Source organism: Hemitrygon akajei, chromosome 18, assembly GCF_048418815.1.
Source record: "Hemitrygon akajei chromosome 18, sHemAka1.3, whole genome shotgun sequence".
Classification (NCBI taxonomy): domain Eukaryota; kingdom Metazoa; phylum Chordata; class Chondrichthyes; order Myliobatiformes; family Dasyatidae; genus Hemitrygon; species Hemitrygon akajei.
Window position 1 is genome coordinate 44,421,221 of NC_133141.1, and position 21,003 is coordinate 44,442,223.

At 38.1% G+C, this 21,003-nt stretch overlaps 1 protein-coding gene across 6 annotated transcripts in view; it reads left to right on the forward strand.

Annotated features, from left to right (window-relative positions):
* Positions 1-21,003, forward strand: part of nbr1a (NBR1 autophagy cargo receptor a) — a 55,767-nt gene that overhangs the window by 25,901 nt on the left and 8,863 nt on the right. For 4 of the 6 annotated variants that reach the window (XM_073071552.1, XM_073071555.1, XM_073071550.1 and 1 more), the window contains 9 exons: positions 412-486; positions 3,480-3,647; positions 4,525-4,600; positions 6,442-6,549; positions 8,929-9,057; positions 10,054-10,176; positions 11,415-11,781; positions 13,986-14,092; positions 19,986-20,061. In XM_073071552.1, coding sequence (XP_072927653.1) covers positions 412-486; positions 3,480-3,647; positions 4,525-4,600; positions 6,442-6,549; positions 8,929-9,057; positions 10,054-10,176; positions 11,415-11,781; positions 13,986-14,092; positions 19,986-20,061 — 1,229 coding nt within the window. The remainder of the gene's footprint in view (positions 1-411; positions 487-3,479; positions 3,648-4,524; positions 4,601-6,441; positions 6,550-8,928; positions 9,058-10,053; positions 10,177-11,414; positions 11,782-13,985; positions 14,093-19,985; positions 20,062-21,003) is intronic. The other 2 variants (XM_073071551.1, XM_073071553.1) reach the window with 2 other exon arrangements.

Consider the following 21,003-nt stretch of genomic DNA (forward strand, 5'->3'; position numbering starts at 1 on the left):
AATGTGATTTTATAACTAGAATATCTGTTTTGTGTTTGACACCTGAAGACACAGACTCAATAACTCAAATCTAGGTTGTACTGCTTCATCTTGTTCACATCGTCTCCCTGTTTAACTGTGTGGATTATTTTGCACAACTCTGGGCGAGGCCTGATGATTTTCCAGTTTTATCCCAAATGACCTCTCTTTTCTTTCTCACCTAAGCACTGCAGTCTTAAGTCTAAAAATGTAGTTTTCCTCTAACCTGCTGTTATCCTGATGGATCTGCCCATTCTCCATGGCAGACTCAATCACAACCAAATGAAACCTGAGAATTCCTGGCTCAGAATAATCATGAAGTTATTTCAGTAAATGATGATGAGGTGCTTGGATTTCCCCCAAGTTAATAAAATTGGATGTTTTCTTCTATAGGAAGAAGTTTCCTTGGCTTCAGAGACTCAGGATCAACCTGTTCCAGAAGAAGAAACCACAGTAATGATAACTACAGTAGGATCTGGCTACAGATGCATGTTTTAGTGAAATAAAGAGTGCAGTGCTTAAAAGAATCTATGTGCCTTGACAAAATTATTTGTTGCCAAAATTCTCATTGCATGATCCTACAAATAATTTGACATTTCAAAATTGTTTTACTAGCAAGAACTTGTTTTGTCTTTTATAATTTGTTCTCCCTCTGTACAGTTAACAGTGGTGTTATTGTTACTAGGACTAAGTAATTTCACCAAACAGTTGTTTTTCATACGAGCTAAGATGAGGGACAAAATTTGTATGTTTCTTTTTCCCTGGTGTGAGTGAGGCAGTTGCAGCCTTGATTCATTTGGCTGTATTTTTCTCCTTCCTGGGTTGGTGCTTTCAAGTTAATTGGGTTCTAAGTGAACTCTGGACATTGGTGCCATTAATTCAATACCAGCATTTATCATTCTACAATTGGTGGAGGAGATTTTGGGAGTTTAAGTTCTCACTGGTCTTAGTAGATGTCTATGCAATGTCCCCATTAGCCACCGTAAGATCTTTCAGTTCAAAAAGGTATCTTCCCCACTTCCAGTTTAATATTATTTCTTGCTGAAGGTAGAAGAGCCTTGTTCTTTTATGTCAAGTTATCCTGCTGGAAATTCACCAGGGATCATGGAGCAGCTCCATGGTACTTGGGAAGTCTGGTCCCTTCAGAGGGAGCCCCATCCATAAACGTCAAGCCACTGATTTATCCCAGACTTTGTGTTGGGATGTTTTATAACTCACACTATTTCTCCTTCAGGAAGGTTCACATCCTCAGCAAGGATTAGGAAATAGCAATTAAGAGAGACAAGATAACTCTTGTAGACCAGCAATTGAATTAACAGCTTCATTGCCTGTTCAAAGCTAGATTTAATTGACTTTAAAGTACCCCTTTAAAGTACTCTACCTGTTTATTGATAACCAATTTTTTAGTAATTTAATTTGGTTGTTGATTGCTCCATTTTGTTAAAACTGATTGGCCTAGAAATTCTAGTACACTTGCTGTTGCAAGCTCACTAGTATTAGAGGCCCAAGGTCCCTGACACTACAGAAAGGATATTATATACTTGTTGTAAACATATTGACCAGAATTGAGTTACATCTGGGAAATTAAGTGGTCATCAGGAGAAAGAGTTCACTGGTAGCTTAGAGTTTGATTTGGGCCTGTAATCAAGTTGGCACTCGGATAAGTGGATGAGGTCGGGTAGGAGATGTCAGCAGGCAAAATAGTTCAGAAAAAGTTTGGCAAGAAAGATTATCTAAGGGAGTGGTCAGCAAACAAATTTGAAGCTGGAGGGTGGTTGGTAGAGAGTTAGGTTAAGGCAAGGGTGAAAGGAACAAGCAATATCTGGTGGTTTTAGGAGGGGTGGGAGAGGGATAAATTGTGAAGATTGAAGCAGAGGTTGGAGTCAAAATGGTGATAATCAACAAAAAAGCAACAAAATTGGTAGATCACTACTGTTTTTGGAGATGGCAGTATTAAGTTGAGGACTTATTGGGGTTCTGAGCATATGGGTGAATTTCACTAGTAATGCTTGGCTGCATTTCCAAAGTGCTTTGATTTGGCTTGGAAATGGTTGAAGTCCTTTATTTAAAAAAATATTTTTGTTTAATAATCCCATGATTGGAGCTGTTTCAGAATTTGGTTTGATCTGATTTCTGTTGACAATTGCCTAGAGCTTAAATCCCTTCTGCTGTAGGATTTCCTCTCCAAACTTCTTCACAACATTTAGAGGAAGAACTAGAAATAGTCACTAAAGTCAATAGTCCCATCATTGCATCCTATTATATTTTGTACAACATGGTTCTGCCATATTGTTTGGCTGAGTTTATTATTTGGTTATGGTTTTCTTTTCATTTTTTTCCCACTAATTTCAATGTAGATTCCCTTGTCTACATTGTTTTCTTAATGTGTGTGTTTCTAAAGTTTAAAGGTAGAAGATATTTTAGGGTAAGTTATTTTTGAACAGAATGAAATTTTAGTTCTTTTTTGTGCAATTTCACCAGGTTACGCTGCACATTGATATTTTGGATGAGAATGCAAGTTCATTCAAAATAAGAAAATATTTCCCACACTTCCTGAAACCTTTCCTGCACCCTTTGTAAAGAATGTGTATTTACTAGATGAAGTGCACTTGGCATCCAGAATAGTATTCATCTAAACAAATGGAAAGCTGAACAGTTACACGAGTAGAGATATGAAGAAATTATGTTAAAGACAGTACAGTGCAGCAGTCAGGCCACACTTTTGATTTTTTTTAATATATACTATGATGTGAGGGAGTATTCAAACCCTGATCAGTGTAGAAGAGAATGGCAGGCATTGCTTTTATATCCATAAGGGGGAAGTACCTTCATAAGGATTCAAAGGTACATGAACGATGATAGATAAATTGAGCAGAATGAGTACAAAGCAACATATTTAAGCCTGTACATGAAGAGATGTGGATTCACATCAGGGGACAGTGAAATTACAGACTGTTTTCAGGCAATTATTTTGCACAGGCCATCATCCAGAAACAGATTGGACAGGTTGTCAGAAATATAAGTTAAAATTTGAATTTTTAAAAAAATCTTAAATTGTTGAGAGGAATTATGGGGTAGATGCAAAAAGGCCATATACTCTGGCTAGAGTTTAAAAGTAGGCAGCCTAATCTCAATGAGAGAGTGGTCTTGGATTTTGGAATTCTATATCTTCTTGGTGCTCAGGATGTTAAGATGTTGAATATATTAAAGGCTGAAATCAAACCATTTCTGAATTCTTGACAAGTTAGACATTGAGTGGCAACAGTGGCATAGGATCAACTATGATCTTACTGAATGGTAGAGAAAGCACAGTTGGGCAAATAACCTACTCCTGGTGTTGATTTGTTTCTTTTTTTAAAGAAAGGAGTACTGAATTTTTAATCTAATATATTTATTGTCATAATTAAATGATAGGCAAATTTTTATGTACCTGACTGATTAAAAGTTGTTTTTTTTTTAAGAAAAAGCCATTTGTGACAGCAGACTCTGGGAAGCATCCAATTGCATTGGAGATTGAAGAAGCAGAGGCAGCAAAAACAGCAACTATAGCATTGCCCAAGCTTCAGCATAAGGACCAGAATAGGGAATTTTACACATTGATGCCATCTGTAGACCTTCTGACTGCACAGGTATAGTATGTAGCAAAACCTGGACTATAGAAAGTATATTTTTCCTTTCACATTCAAAATAATTAGTTCATACTTCATTGAGACAGATTATGCAGAGATGGGATCATTTGCGTCAAGAAATCCAAAGTCCAGTGGTTCTTGGGTGCTGTGAGACTTTAACTCAGTGGGACATGCCTTTTGATCCTGGAAAGGTTTTTTCAGCTGGAGGTCAGTCTGAATCATAGACTTGCCATCCTGTCAGCTGCTAAGTACGGAAAAGGCCTCACCTACAGTGATGATTTTTTTTGTGTGTGGCCAAAGAAGGAAAGGAGTATCTGATCTATGGGGCTGCAGTTTTAGAGGTCATCTGTTAATAGAAGAATCCTGGACACCAGAAAGTAGCCCTTCTATACCTCCTAATCTGCGAGCAACATTGTAAAGGCAATTAAAATATTATGAAAGCTGTAAATGACTCAATACTATAAAAACTGCTCTTGCCTTCCTTCAATGAAGTTTACTGATTCTTGGAAATCTAGGCTTCCCACTGTAAAACCTGCAACTTAAAGTAGAAAACTTGGCTAACACATTTGCAATGCCATTTCACTTCTTGTGAACAGTTTGGTTGTCAGATGCCGTATTTTCACAATCCAGACTTCAGTAGTTTAGAATCAGCTTTCCAATTTGGGCTGAATGTTACTCTTTCTAATCCACAAACTTGCCCATTTTAAAAATCACCCCCCTCTTGGGTTTAAGAGTTTTAAGAGTTCATTCTTAAACCAAGCTTTTCTGCCTTGGCACATGCAGTTATATGTTCATTCCAAATGTTTAATTTTGAGTGCACTATGTGAGATGATGACTGCACTAAAAGTTCATTATGTTTGTTTATTTGATGTTCCAGGACCTGCTTTCATTTGAACTGTTGGACATAAATATTGTGCAGGAAATGGAACATGTTCCAAACAATACCCCAGTTGGTAAGATATTAAACACTGAATATCCTTAAAAAAGGAGTTGGAGATGATTTGGAAAATAAATTATGCAACTCCATGATTAACTGTTGTTGTGAAGCGGAAACTTAGTCTGATTTTGGCATTGGAGTCATTTTGATCATATTTTAATCCCAAAATTATCTGAAATATCCATGGTAAAATTGTCCTAGTAGGTGGAAGAGGTTTTCACCGAGCCAAAATACTGCAGATGCTGGAAATCTGCAGTGGCGTCACACTAACCATGGCACGCAATTTAAATTTTATTAGAATTATTCAGTTTGCAGATCTGTGATATGAGGTTCTGGTATTCATAATGGATTGCATGTGGAAGAACTATCTATTACGAACAGAATGAAGCGGTTAATGTGACACTATTACAACTTGGGGTGTCAGAGTTCGCAGTTCAAGTCCAACGATATCTGTAATAAGTCTGTATGTCCTTTACCGTGAGTGGGTACGTTTCCTCTGAATGCTCCAGTTTCCTCCCAGTCTCCAAAGATGTACTGGTTGGTTAATTGGTCATTGTGAATTGTCTTGTGTTAGGCCACTGTTAAATAGATGGGTTACTGGGTGGTGTGGCTCATTGGACTGGGAACGGTCAGGTTAGATGCTGTACCTCTAAATAAATAAATAAATAAATACATATGGTCTGTTGCTTCTTTTCTGGAAAAGTGAAGGTTGAGGGGGTGAATAAGTATAGAATTCCTTAAAATTATTTCAAAGTTTGATATTGTGTATGTAAAGAAAATATCACTTGTAAATGAATCCAAAGCTAGTTTTGATAGTTAAGAATTTGAGACAAGAATTTACAAAGAAATTTAGTACAGTACTCAGTGGAGCTGTTGAGGTCATGTTAGAAGAAGTGACTTCAGCACATGAAGTTACGAATAGATGGTTATTAGGAATAGATGAAGGTAGGTGGGATAACCATTGGCACGGAACAGTTGGGCTAAGTGGTTTGTTTTTCTGCTGTAATTCTTAAAAGTATTTCTGCAATGAGAATTTTCAAATTTTTTAGAACATAGATTAATACGGCATAGTACAGGCCCTTCCACCTACAATGTTGTGCTTGCCTACCTTTTAACCTCCTCCATGATCAATCTAACCCTTCCCTGCTACATTGTCCATAGCCCTCCATTTTCTTTCAACCATGTGCCCATTTTAAGAGTCTTAACCACCATGCCCGGCAGTTCATTCCAAACACTTACTGTGTAAAAAGAAAAAAAAACTACCTCTGGCATCTTTCTTAAACTTTCCTTAAAAAAATGTCCTCTGGTATTCCATTCCATTGCCACCCTGGGAAAAAGGCACTGGCTATCTATGCCTCTTACATTCTTATCCACCTCTATCAAGCAGCCTCTCACCCTCCTTTGCTCCAAAGAGAAAAGCATGAGCTCTCTTGACCTTATAAGACATGCTCTCTAATTCAAGCAGCATCTTGGTAACTCTTCTTTGCACCCTCTCTAAAGCTTTCACATACACCCTATAACGAGACAAATAGAACTGAGCACAATACTCCAAGGGTGGTCTATACTTAAAGAAATACAGCACACAAACAGGATCTTCAGCCCACAATGTCTGTGCTTAACCATCAATTACCCTATTGGTGGAGCTCCAACACTCAAGCTCTTAAATGATATCCAGGACCCAACAACTTGTTTAGATTGATATCCCTTAATGAAATATTTCACTTTTTCAAATGCTACAAGAGACTGCAGCTTGGATATCTCTTGTTACTTTATGAAATATTAAAACAAAGAGTTGAGATATACATTTCTTTGGATGTTGCAGCTTTCCAATTTTAAAATACTGCTTTTATTTCCAAGATATGACCCCATGCATGTCACCTTTACCCTATGATGGTCCACTAATTGAGAAGCCCGGTCTTGTTCAGATTGAAGAGGAAAATGAAGCTAACTTCAAGTCACGGTTGGGTATGGAACACTTTCATTTTAAAATGATGTATTTGATTTTAAAAAAAATTCAATTGCAATTTTCGTTTTGCTATTTAGGAGAAGAAATTCTCAGTTATGTACTTGAGGAAGAATCTGTCTTTAATAACCACAAATATTTATACTAACAAGAATGTGTGACTTGCATTCCCATAATTAGGTGTTGTATATATTTGAAATAAAAACTAAATGCTGAAAACACTCAGCAGGGGTGGCGCCAAAATTTCTTTCTGCAGATGTTGAGAGTTTCCAGTATTTTCTGATTTTTATTTTGGATTTCGGGCATCTGTGGTTTCGTTTGATTTTCATTTGTTCTACTTGGTTTATCCAAGCTTCTTGTTGCCTCCTTTGGACAAATGATGGGCTGAAGATGGATGCAGCAGCAGTGTTCCACATGCAAGTGATCAGAAATGGCACTTTCCAGTGCTGAAAAAGTGCCAGTTGATAATTATTGTGGAGACTGGGTCACTTGGCATGGACTATTTAGCCCAAAGAGCCTGTTTCTGTGCTGTACAACTGAGTGTGATAGTTAATTGCCCAAGCGGATTTACTGGATCAGTAATATGGCAGAAGTTGAGGTCAGATGGTTATCATGGCTTTGCAGTTTGGAAGCAGTGGAGGTAATAGATTAGACTGGTATTTTAGATAATGTGGGAATGAGATCAGGAGCCAGCAGGTTCAGTGCAAGATCAGGTGCTGGCAAAATTGCTGATGGGAATCGGTAGATGGTAATTCTGAGCCCAAGACTCAGGGTTTATATGTGGAATCAGGAATGAAAATTGGATGGGCACTATGAACATGCAGTCCATGGGATGAAAGTAACTCATTTAACTATTTGTCCTTGTCCAACACTGGTTAGTAAACCTAGTTGTTCCTGGAATGCCCAAAGGTTATTGTGTGAGTGCCAGGGTAGCATAGCAGTTAGCACGACACTATTATAGCTCGGGCATTCTGTTGTACATTCAATCCCGTTGCCGTTCATAGGGACTCTCTGTACGCCCTCCTGTGGAATGTATGGGTTTTCCGGGTGCTCCGGTTTCCTCTTGCAGTCCGGGTATGCTAATTGGCCATTGTAAATTGTCCTGTGATTAGGTTAGGGTTAATGGGGCTTTTTGGGGGTTGCTGGGGCAGCGTGGCTTGAAGGGCCTGCTCCGCATTGTATTAATATATAAATGATTGTTCCAAGTTTGCTTGTGATCGTCCATAAAACACCATTTGTATAGCAACGGTGGTCTGTGCAGAGTTGCTGCAGAAGTTGCATTTGGAGTTGCCAGTATGTCTGTTGTCCAGAAGTGCCCAACCAAGTTCCTGTGGGACATGAATGATCCTGAAGTAGTTGTTGCAATGTGTCACTCAAGGAAAGGGTTTTTTTAATTGCATACAGTAACTGTGGGTGGGGGAGGGGGGGACATTGCAGTTGAATTTTTTTCAGCAATTCCTTTCTCCTCTTATTTGCATAAGGACAGCACACTGAATTTCTGCTGGTTACGTTACCAAACCTTTTAAATAAAATAACGACCCCAAAAAAATGATGTGATTATCAGTGAAACTAAGCCAATAAAGATTGCAGTCAGAATACTTGAATTTGTCTCCAATGCTCCATTTGGATTTTTACCAGTCAGAATTTTCCTTCAAATTAAAAAAAAAATTAAAATAACTGAACTGGAAATTGTACTGCATTCATAATTTCTGCAGCTAGCAGGCAAAAGAAAGAAAAACACTTTTTTTAATTTTGGAGATTTTTTAAAAAAATAGATGTATTCACATTCTTTTTCTGTTGGTTGCCTTTGCTAAGTTATTCTTAAATGCAATGTTGACAGAAAATGAACAAAGGGGAAATGACTGAATTCAATAAATCTAGTCATTTTTGGGCTAATAACTCAAAATATGATGACTATATAGGTTACAGTTAAATTATATAAGACAAGCACAGTTCTTTGTGAAAAGGAGAATTTTCCCTCCCCCATCCCATGTTTGTATCCAGGCAACTTGGTAGTTGAATTTTAATACTTTAAAGGCTATTAACATTTGATAGTAAATGTCATTAACATCATAAGAATGAGTTAAAAATAAATTCAACAGATGATTCAATTCCATGAATAACTGCAACTGTTAATCTATCAAGCTAGATATCACTGCATATTTATTATCATGTCAGTGCTTTGAAGAGTATTAATTATAGTAAATAAAATGGCTTTATTCTTAACAATCACTGTATGGCAACTTCTTTAAATTGTATTTTTGAAAATCCTTACTGAAAATGATAATTTCTATATGTATTAGTAATCTAGTTTAAAAATTGTCTTTATTAATTAATGTCAACTATCTTCTGATTCACATCCTACTTTTCTTTGCCAACAGATCATCCTCATTTAGAGGAAGGAGAGGAGGACATCAGTGGGACTCAATTTGTTTGCGAGACTGTTATCCGTTCTCTAGCTTTAGATGAGACTCCTGATTTGGTCCCACGCCGCAGGGGTAAAGCAGACAGTGAGTATTTATAATGGATAAGAGCCCTCTTTAGCAGCAGAAACAATAGTGGCATAAATGTTATTGCCATTCCGTGGAAAGTATGATAATTTGTGGTCTGCAAAATTGAAAGCTGAGTTCCTAAAATTGCCCTGGAGGGGTAGTTTGGTGTCGTATTTATTTAACCACTTAAAAGTGGTTCCTTTTGCAATCATTATTGTTTTATATTTGGTATCAGAATTATATTCCCAAATGGGAAAAGTACTTAAAGTTTTTTGATGCACCATCCTAGTTTCTTTTATTTTCCATTTGAGTTGTTGTTTGATTTAAAACTATCAGTTTATAAACCATTTAAAATAATTATATCAACAGATGGATTTTCATTTTAAAACAAACTCTTATAATAATTTTAGTTTCATGATATGGTGTCTCCTTCTGGAGTATTACAGTTTTGACATTCCTAAAATTCTCCCCACCACCTTCTCCTTCTCCCTTCAACTTTCCTCAAATAATTTTGTCTTTTTGTACTTCAGTGCACAATTTGGACTGCTTCACTGCTGTGAAATGATGGTTTCCAAAGTATCTCGTATATGAGTTATTAAATTGCTTCCTAATTATTTAGTTATACTTTGTGATACTTCAGCTAAGTATAGAAGAGAGTTCATTCTGTTAACAATGGAGAATGAAAACATTCTGGAATTACTCAAGTTTGTAACTTTGAATTGATTTTTCTTTAAAGAAAAAAGTGGGTCAGAAGACCTTCCCAGTATTTGGACTAGGTGCAGGAAGATTTCAGCACTTTGTAAATAACATTTACAATTCTCAACCCTGCATAAACATGTTGCATTTTAATACTCAATGAGGAAACACTGAAGATGTTAAAAATTTCTGTTTTATTATGTGTGCTGTCAGACAAATTGAAAGGAAGAAAAAGCATTATTCCTGTACTCTCAACATGCACACAATTGTCACTGTTCTCTTTAATTATTGTTATTAATGTCTTTCATATTTGAACAGACACCTCCCAGGAAATGCAAGAAATCTCCAGCTCTGCTATTAATAACACTGAATGTACAGCTGACCAAATCACTATGACAACAGGGCAGACAAAACTTTGCACTGAGATACCTCAGGATAAAGGTAACCTGAGCAACAATAGATGCCATTTTGATTTCATGTTTAATCCATGACAGAATGTTGCAGTAAGAAACTAAACATATTTATTTTAGAAAGCATTGAAAATAAAAGCAAGGTAATAATCCTTAATAAGAATAATAAAGCTAGAGGTGTATTTGTTAAAGAGGAAGGTTGGTCTCAGAGGACAATTTTCTACTTTGAATAATGCTGGTCACAATATTGGGGCGGGGGAGTGACAATGGATACTTGTTATAATTAGGAAATGTCACACTAACTCCTTGAGACCTACTATTACTTTCCATAATTTCTTAATTGCTGCATGTTACAAGTTCTGGTGAGCATAGGTATATCATCAGATCGAGCTCATTTAGTGAGTGGAGACCTATATCTTAAATCTACTATGAAACCAATGCAACATTAGAAAAGAAGTTCTTTCAAAATTTAGCTACACTCACTGTTTTGCTCTATTTCCATGAGATTGTGCTCTGCTGCAGCTGTATAACAACCAAGGTGTGATCTGTGTCTTGGGTGCTATCCATGGAGTTTGCATGTTGTTGTGAGGTTCCTGTAGGCACTCCAGTTGCCTCCAATTTTTGTTACTGTAAATTGTCTGTAATACAGATGTCTGACCAGGGTGGGAAAGAAATATACCTGAATGTTGTAAATGTCATATTTGTACCAGTAATAAAGTTCTAGCCCTTTGTTTGCCAAATATCTTTTTATCCCCACTTTAAAATATTCAAAGCTTCTGCTTCTGTTTTCATTGCTTTTTGAAGCAAGATTGTTGAAGATTTGTGATCTTCATAGAAGAAAATAACATTTTAAATTCTGTCTTTAATGGGTGGTTCTTAATTCTCCCTCAAGGATACATCCTCTTCATATCTAGCTTACCAAGACCCCTCAGAATTTTGTATACATAAATCTTGTTGCCTTTTCACTCTTCTAGATTTGAGAGGATACAGGGCTAGCCTATTCAACCTTTCCTACATAAGATGACCTAGCAATTCCATGTATTAGTCTAGTAAATCTTGTCTGAACCACTTAAGGAGATCAATACTGTACACTGTTGTCTAAATATCTCTCTGTTGTCCGATTATAATTGATCTGTACAATCAAATAACTGAACAATATTTTGTAAAGAATCTGTATCATTGATTTCCTTTGCATTCACTTTTAAATGTAATTTGAGAAAGATAATATGATTCCCAGTGAATTCATGATTATTTGCTTTTGGCCCTTAGATAACATTGAATCTGATGCAGCTGATGATGTCAGTGAATGCTTTGAAGAAGAGAAGTATGAAATAGAAAGTCAGGGGTCTTCTGACTGTTCTGAGGACTACATTATCATCTTACCTGAATGTTTTGATACAAGTCGTCCTCTAGGAGACTCAATGTATAGCTCTGCCCTTTCCCAGCCAGAAGACGAGGAGGAGGAGGAGGAGGAGATAGAAGTGGTATCCGATGCTGACGTCTCTGAGAATGAAAACGCTGTCAGTGAAAACAAGTCTCAGTTGCATAACATTAATGATATATTTTGTATATCTCAGACATTGGAAATGGAGCCCCTTAAACCAGAAGTGCTGTCTGCTCCATTGCACGAACAAAGGTAACACACGCAAAATGCTGGAAGAACTCAACGAGCCAGGTAGCATCTATATGGAGGGAAATAAACAGCTGATGTTTTGGGCCGAGGCTCTTCATTCCACTTGAGTGAAATTAATATTAGAAGTTTATCATGTGGCTCAAATTGCTTTGGGACATTTTTGTCTTTTAATCCTGAGGAATAATAACAAAAGTCTGCCAGGAAGGGATAGATCGTAAATACAGGAATATGCCTCAATTAAAGTTAAAATTCGGAGTATAGAGGTTTAAAAAAAATATTGATAGCACACAATTAATCACAACAATGTATTAATGGTGCCCATAAAAATGGGTACACTCTAATAGCCAATACAGAGATGAGATAGCAAAGCATTCAAGGTTGGGAATTAAATATTCCAGGATAGTTAATCCAAGATGTATGGGCAAAATGGAAGAGGAAGCAGAATAGCTCTGGTAATAAAGTAGGTACAGAGGAGATGTCAGGGGTAAGTTTTTTTTTCACAGAGAGTGGTGAGTGCATGGAATGGGCTGCCGGCGACAGTGGTGGAGGCGGATACGATAGGGTCTTTTAAGAGACATTTAAATAGGTACATGGAGCTTAGAAAAACAGAAGGCTATAGATAAGCCTAGTAATTTCTAAGGTAGGGACATGTTGGGCACAACTTCGTGGGCTGAAGGGCCTGTATTGTGCTGTAGGTTTTCTATGTTTCTAAAGGATGTGATAATGGCAGTAGATGGAGGAAATCTCAGCTCAAAGTCCAGAAGTAGAATCAGTTTACATGGAGCTTATAAACAGTAAGGGCAGAAAGTATAGTCAAGTCTTTTCATGAATTGCATGAGATGTTTTTCTAGATCAGTATTTTGAGGAACAAATGAGCAAACAGGCTATTTTTGATCTAGTAATGTGCAGTGAAAAGAGATTACTTAAATTGGCCTTTAAGGGGCCTGTAGGGCCTGTACATAAAGCATCATAGAATGTTATGTCAATGTTCTGTTCAATCTGAAAACAGAGCTTTAATTCTAGTTGTAGGTATAAAGTGTGAACTGACTGATAGATTGGAATATTGTATTTAAGAGGTATGGTAGTAAAGGAGCAATGAATTAATTAATTCATTGTTTGCAGCATATCTATGCCTATCTTAAGGCACCAAAACCTCAATCAATAAATGATATAGATACGCATGGCTAACAAGGGAAGTCCAGTTAGTATTCAATCAAAGAAAAAGGTTTATAATATTGTCAAATAGGACAATAAGCCTGAGGACTAGGAAATTATCTTCATTAAAGGGAACCTGGAAATTGATAAGGAAAAGGAGAGTATGCGAATTTGAAAAATGGTTAATGTTTCTATAGATCTGTAAAAAGCAAAAGATTAGCAAATAGTACAAGTCACACTCTGAAACAAGAGATATTATTTGTGAGCCAGGGCAATGGCAGAGAAATAATAAAAACAGCTGATTTAGTGATTTGCCCTTGTGGAAGAAGAATGAGAACCTCCCCAAAAACTGATTTGAATTGAATGAGGCTAGGCTAAGACACCTGCCAGTAAGTTAATTACAAACTTTAGCACAGACCATTTCCCATCCAACAGCCCATCACTGAAACTTCAGGTGTCCAAGTGGGTCCTTGATCACTCAGTTGCCTGAGATCTGGTAGTGGGTCCTTTATCATTGTCTCCAATTGTAATGTTGGTGTTGATTCCGATTCCTTCCAAAATTTTCGAGTGCATCTCCTTTCTCTCCCTTTCCCATTTATTTCCCTAGTCCCCAAGCACCACCATCTATCTACTTGCCCCTTTGGCAATTCTATAATCTCAGTTGGACTTCTGACTTCTGCACCTCCAGCCCCAACCTCTGAAAGGAATAACAATGGTTTTCAGTGGCTTATGAGTTGAATCTCGGGGCACATCTGAAGTTTTCAGTAGGGGATTAGTGACAAACAGTCTTTAGCACCTTCCTGCTGCACCTATTCAATGCACTTGATTTTCTAAGCAGGAAAGGCAAACTGTCAAACAGTGAGCATTGCTTTCTTTGTTAAGGTGGGCCCTGTCATTAAGATTGTCAGGACCTTCAGTCCCCAGTATTTGTTAGTTTTCCTTTTTTCCCATGGGCTTGAGGCATTTAACCATAATAAATTAATTTGTTTTCTGGTGAAGGAAAGTCACCAGACAGCAGAAAATAATTCTGTGTAATTGTTCTGCTATTGAAGGAATGATGCTGGAACTTTAAATTCAAGTGAGGTTCACTCTGATGTGCCAGAAATGCCTGAGGTAGAGAATCCACCAGTTAATTCAACTGTTCATCAACAAAGAAATGGTAATGTATATAATTATTATTTAACAATACATTTTCTGCTGCAAGAATGTCTCCAATGTTTTGTTGTCCCCATATCCTCTTGGATATCTTTCCTTCAAGTTCTCAGTTTCAGAATCAGATATATTATCACTGATGTGAAATTTATTGTTGTGCGACAGTATAGCTGTTGGCATTCGTTCTTCGTGATTGCAATCAATATGTTGGGGCTCAGGATAGATCCTCAGAAGTGTTTTGTTGCCCGGAACCTTTCCACTGCTGACCCCTCAATGAGGACCAGCATGTGTTCTCCCAACATCCCCTTCTTGAGGTCCACAATCAATTCCTTAGTTTTATTGATGTTGAATGCAAGGTAGTTGTTGTTGTGACACCACTCAGCCACCCGATGTATTTCACTCCTGTATGCTTCGTCATCACCATCTGAGATCCTGTCAACAACAGTTGTGTCATCAGCGAATTTATCAATAGCATTTGAGCTGTGCCTAGCCACACAGTCATGAGTGGAGCATATGCACAGAGAGTAGAGCAATGAGCTAAGCATGCATTCTTGAGGTGCGCCGGTGTTGATTGTTAGCAGGGTGGCGATGTTATGTGGACTCCCATTGAGGAAATCAAGGATCCAGTTGCAGAGGAAGGTACAAAGGCCCAGGTTTTGAAGTTTGTTGAATAGTACTGAGAGTACTGTTGATTTAGAAAAGTTGTTATTACCTCTCTCTGCAATTGGATCCTTGATTCCAATTCGGAAGACCACAGTCTGTGCGGATTGATAATAATATCTCCTCCTCGCTGATTATTAACACTGGTGCACTTCGGGTGTGTGCTTAGCCCATTGCTCTACTCTCTCCATACCCGTGACTGTGTGGCTGGGCACAGCTCAAATGCCATCTATATATTTGCTGATGATACAACCATTGTTGGCAGAATCTCAGATGGAGATGAGAGGGCATACAGGAGTGAGATATACCAGCTTGTTGAATGGTGGTGCAGCAACAACCTTGTACTCAATGTCAGTAAGACCAAAGAGCTGATTGTGGACTTCAAGAAGAATAGGACAGGGGAACACGGGAGAGTGAGCAGTTTCAAGTTCCTGGGTGTCAAGATCTCTGAGGATCTAACCTGGTCCCAACATATCAACGCAGCTATAAAAAAGGCAAGACAGCAACTATATTTCATCAAGAGTTGAGATTTGGTTTGTCATCTAAACACTCAAGCTTTTACAAATGTACAAACCCCATTTCCAGAAAAGTTGGGATATTTTCCAAAATGCAATAAAAACAAAAATCTGTGATATGTTAATTCACGATAACCTTAATTTAACTGACAAAAGTACAAAGAAAAGATTTTCAATAGTTTTACTGACCAACTTAATTGTATTTTGTAAATATACACAAATTTAGAATTTGATGGCAGCAACACACTCAACAAAAGTTGGGACAGAAGCATGTTTACCATTGTGTTACATCACCTTTCCTTTTAATAACACTTTTTAATCGTTTTGGAACTGAGGATACTAATTGTAGTAGATTTGCAATTGGAAGTTTTGTCCATTCTTGCTTGATATAAGGCTTCAGCTGCTCAACAGTCCGTGGTCTCCGTTGTCTGATTCTCCTCTTCATGATGCACCATACATTTTCAATAGGAGATAGATCTGGACTGGCAGCAGGCCAGTCAAGCACACGGACTCTGTGTCTACAAAGCCACGCTGTTGTAGCCCGTGCAGAATGTGGTCTGGCATTGTCCTGCTGAAATAAGCGTGGACGTCCCGGGAAGAGACGTCGCTTTGATGACAACATATGTCTCTCTAAAATCCTAATATATGCCTCAGAGTCAATGGTACCTTCACATACATGCAACTCATCCATGCCGTGGGTACTGATGCACCCCCATACCATCACAGATGCTGGCTTTTGTACCTTTCGCTGATAACAATCAGGATGGTCGTTTTCATCTTTGGCACGGAGAACTGGACACCTGTTTTTTCCGAAAACTAGACCACAGCACACATTTCCACAGTCTTTCGGTCCATCTGAGATGAGCTTGGGCCCAGAGAACTCGCCGGCGTTTCTGCATAGAGTTGATGTATGGCTTCATCCTTGTGTAATACAGTTTCAAGTTGCATTTCTGGATGCAGCGACGGACTGTGTTAAGTGACAATGGTTTTCCAAAGTACTCCTGAGCCCAGGTGGCTATAATTGTCACAGTAGCATGACAGTTTCTTAGGAAGTGCCGCCTGAGGGCTCGAAGATCACGCGCATTCAACAGTGGTTTCTGACTTTGCCCTTTACGCACTGAGATGTCCCTGAATTCTCTGAATTTTTTCACAATATTATGTACTGTAGATGTTGAAAGACCTAAATTCTCTGCAATCTTGCGTTGGGAAATGTTCATTTTGAACTGAGTAACAATTCTCTCACGAATTTTGGCACCAAGGGGTGAGCCACGACCCATCCTTGCTTGCAAAGACTGAACCTTTGATGGACGCTACTTTTATACCCAGTCATGGTACCTCACCTGCTACCAATTAGCCTGCTTAATGTGGAGTCTTCCAAACCGGTGTTACTTGAATATTCTGTGCACTTTTCAATCTTATTTTAACTCTGTCCCAACTTTTGTTGAGTGTGTTGCAGCCATCAAATTCTGAATTTGTGTATATTTACAAAATACAATTAAGTTGGTCAGTAAAACTATTGAAAACCTTTTCTTTGTACTTTTGTCAGTTAAATAAGGGTTCACGTTGTTACGACTGTGCCACAACTCTGAGGGGCCGAAGGGTACAAAGTAGCCCCCTCCTTTTTGAGAATCGCAAGATCACTATTAATTCGGGTCTGGGACCCAGGAAATGAGAGAGAGACGTCCAGAATACACAGGGTTTGGAATGTGTCCTGGCCTCAGTGAGACAAAGCCATGGATAACGGCCATTGTCTCTTGGAGACGGAATTGTGTATTGAGTACTGTACTATTCATTGAAGCCCTCAGGAGATGACCAGAGTGGGCTGGTTGAGGGATTGCATCATCCCAACCTGATTGCCATCTGAGACCCCGTGAGTAAGGATAAAAGAGGGTCTGGAGAACAACCCCTTTAGACGCACCAGGAGAAACGCTAGAAATCCCGTGACAGCGTTTAATAGCGACAGCCGGTGGAGGGCTTGCGTGCATCCTTTCCCTTTGCCTGGGATTGGGGCCTTACCACAGAAGAACGGCTTTAGCTGAAGGACCGGCTACACCAACGGAACTCTCGAAGGATCAAAATCATAAAAAGGAAAAACTGGCAAGTTTCTAAAAATCTCTCTTGACTCCAACCAAAGGCTGCAGCCTGAATGAACTGAGTGACTTTTATATTTCCATCGGACAATACATTATCCCCTAGACAACGATAGAGCTTATTTCTTATTGATTATTATTATACCCGCACTTTTAGATTTAGTATTGACGACGTATATTATCTGTATGTTTGCATTGATATTATTTTTGTGTATTTTTACTAATAAATACTGTTAAAAATAGTACCATCAGACTTCAGCGGACCTCTCTATCTTTGCTGGTAAGTGACCCAGTTATGGGGTTCGTAACAACGTGAATTAACATATCACAGATTTTTGTTTTTATTGCATTTTGGAAAATATCCGAACTTTTCTGGAAATGGGGTTTGTACCATGGGGCATTCTGACTGGCTGCATCACTGTCTGCTATTGGGGGGGAGGCTACTGCATAGGATCGAAAGAAGCTACAGAAAGTTGTAAAATTAGTCAGCTCCATCATGAGTACTAGCCTCTGCAGTATCCAAGACATCTTTAAGGAACGATGGCAGCCAAGATTAAGGACCCTATCTCTCAGCGATTCAGGAACAACTTCCCCTCTTCCATCCAGTTCTTAAATGGACATTGAATCCATGAACACTACCTCATTTCATAAAATCATTTCTGGTTTTGCACTACTATTCTTAATTCAACTATTTAATATATATATTTACTGTCATTTCTTCTCTTTATCATGTGTTTCATTGTACTGCTGTCACTAAGTTTACAAATTTCACAAATTATGCCGGTGATATTAAACCTGATTTTGATGTAGTAAATCTGTTGATGGTATTGCAGTAATAAAAATAAATGATGGAAATTTTAAACATAAATTATTTTGATGAAAATGTAAAAACAAGCACTGAGTTCTATACTAATAATGAAAACCTCCTTGAATGTTTCATTTTAACCTGCAATTTTAGTCCTAATTGCAAATGACAATTGTATGAACATGTCTAGAGGTGCTAAGACAAGAGACACCTTGTGTTTATCTCTTGAGGTTTGATTAGATGCAGTAAATATAGTCATCATGCACATCCTTGCACTATAAATGTGAAGGCAGCTGGCCCATCACATAATATACTTGAGGGTGGATTCATGAAACTAGGTCCTGTTATAGGAGACACAGGAGGTATGATACCTTGTACCCACATAGGAAGAGGAGTCCATATCATGTTTCGTCCTCAGTAATAATGCTGAACAGAGCTATGCCAGCCATTGCAGGAATGTTGTGCCATTCCTTTTGCAGATTGAGATGCTCATAGCCAAGTAGTACTTTTTTTGGAGGCAAGAGAATGACAAATGTTTGTTGTCTTTTCAAGGATATTGAAATACAAAAAGAAGTAATATTTGCTGAGATTGTGCAATTGGGGTAAAATCTGAGTGTGTGTGCGTGTGTGCGTGCGTGCGTGCGTGCGTGCGTGCGTGCGTGTGTGTGAGACACAGACAGAGACTTTTGGTAGCCATGCCTTAAATCTTCCTTCCACTCAGTGCACTAACTTGTTTCTTTGGATGAGGAACTGATAGTAACATTCTTCTATGCCTGTGCTTAGAACAGGGGTTTCCGACCTGCGGTCCATGGCCCCTTGCTAGGATATTGACCCATGGCATTAAAAAGGTAAAGAAGCCCTGGGTTAGAAGAACGGGTAATTATTATATGGTAAGGGATTGACGGTATGTGCTGAGTGATGCATCCTTGAGCTGAAAAATATAGGAGTAAGGGCTATAGTTTCATAATAATGGTCAGGCATTTGGAAATGTAATGAAGACTGTATGTTGTTTCAGACTGCTTGGTTATTAAGTGCGTTCAAGACTTGGTAGATTTTTAAGATCTGAGGATTTGTGAAATGTGGCAAATTAGACTAGCCACTAAATGAGTTATGAATTTTTGAATGGTGAAGCAAACTTAAGAGGATATACGAATTGCTCCTGTTTCTTTTTCATGTGTTCTTATGACTTTTTTAAAAGAAGTGTAATCTTCGGTAAAGCAAAGTGTTGCTGCACTTGTTAGTTTTAGGAGAAGCTATCATAAGAGGTGTTACTAGAGTGTTTCTGACAACTTGATGAATGATTTGAAGATGTATTCTAAGCAATAGAAGTAAGTCAAGCAGTAAGGACAATATGTCTTTATTATCTCTTAAAATGTTGGCTTATTCCTGTTTGGAAAAGATCTTGCTCTAAATGTTCATCACCGAAGTATATGTGGCATCTGTCAGGGAATTTAACATTTGTGTATCAACTCTTAAGTGTTACCATCCTGAAGTAAATGCAGGCTTGGTCAGTGTTTCAATTTAACACCCCAGTGTCACTTTGTAGGTAGTTTAATGCCTGAAGTACCTGATAAAGTTTTTCCTCTGAAAGTGGTGAAAGTACTCCAATTTTACCTGAAAGAAATCTTAAACTTATCCACTGACCAATCATCAGTTCCAGATCCAGCATTTGTACATTTCAGATTTAACTTGTGCCCAGCATGTTATGTTGATTAGTCATTCAATTCTGGCACTTTCAATCAAAAAGAAAAATATGCTAGTTGAAGCTGCACCTTTTTCTGGCTTTAAATCATCATATTTTAAGGTAACTGTTGTGCTGTTTGTTCTCAGTGTCCACAGCTTTTGAAGTGGAATGTGCAGAAGTACCCAGAACCATGAATAATCAACTTCAGTGCCCACATTTAAGGTGACAACACTATCTGTTTTGTATGTTTTCTGTTAATCATGGCTTATAAATTGGATTCATTCATTTTGTGGTTATGGAGAAGTATGATTTATACAATTGAATCCAAAATTACTTAATAAGCTTTACTCTTGTTGTGATTTTATGGCTAAAATTTAATAATGTACCTTTGGAACATTGTAAAAAATACTGAATAGTGGTGTTCTGAATGTGACTATTCACTAATGGTTACTCTACAACGGGGGTTTATGGACCTCTTGGTTAATGGCATTTAAAAAAGGTTGGGAACCCCTGTTAGAGTCAAGAATACTCATATTTTATTAATGCTGCATTGAAGGGGCACCCATGAAAGTTGTCCATTTACTTTGGTGTCAGTCTGACCTTGTTATTTTCGCAGCCCTTTTGCTGCATACTCAGACCATCAATTCTGACTCACACCCTACTTTTGATCACCAATCATGAATGCACTATTTGTTCCTCACCTCCCTCTCCAACTCCACCATTACAAAAACCCTCGAGGCTGTTTTTTCCTCCACTATCCCCTCCTCCAATAGTCCGTGGCCCCTGAAGACTTGATCAGTCAAATGGACATCTCTCCGTCTCCTTCCCTTCAATTGGGCCTAAGAGCATCAACCCCAACCCAATATTTGTTGGCAACACTTTTTCAACTCCTTGGATCATGTTCTATGGTTTGAGCCTTATGAAATGATAGAACATTGGGTCCATGGTCACAGAAAAATGCAATGGACCTGCTTTAATGCTATTGTCCATACTTAAACCAATGTTTGCTTCTGTAATAGAACACTAGGCCCTCCTACCTGATTTTAGTGGAGTTGACTTGTTTAGTGTGTATGTATGTTTTTATTGATAACTTTTATGCCAGAGATCCAAATTCCACTATGTGTACCAACAGAAATGTTGCTCACAGTTATTCTTGCCTCAGAT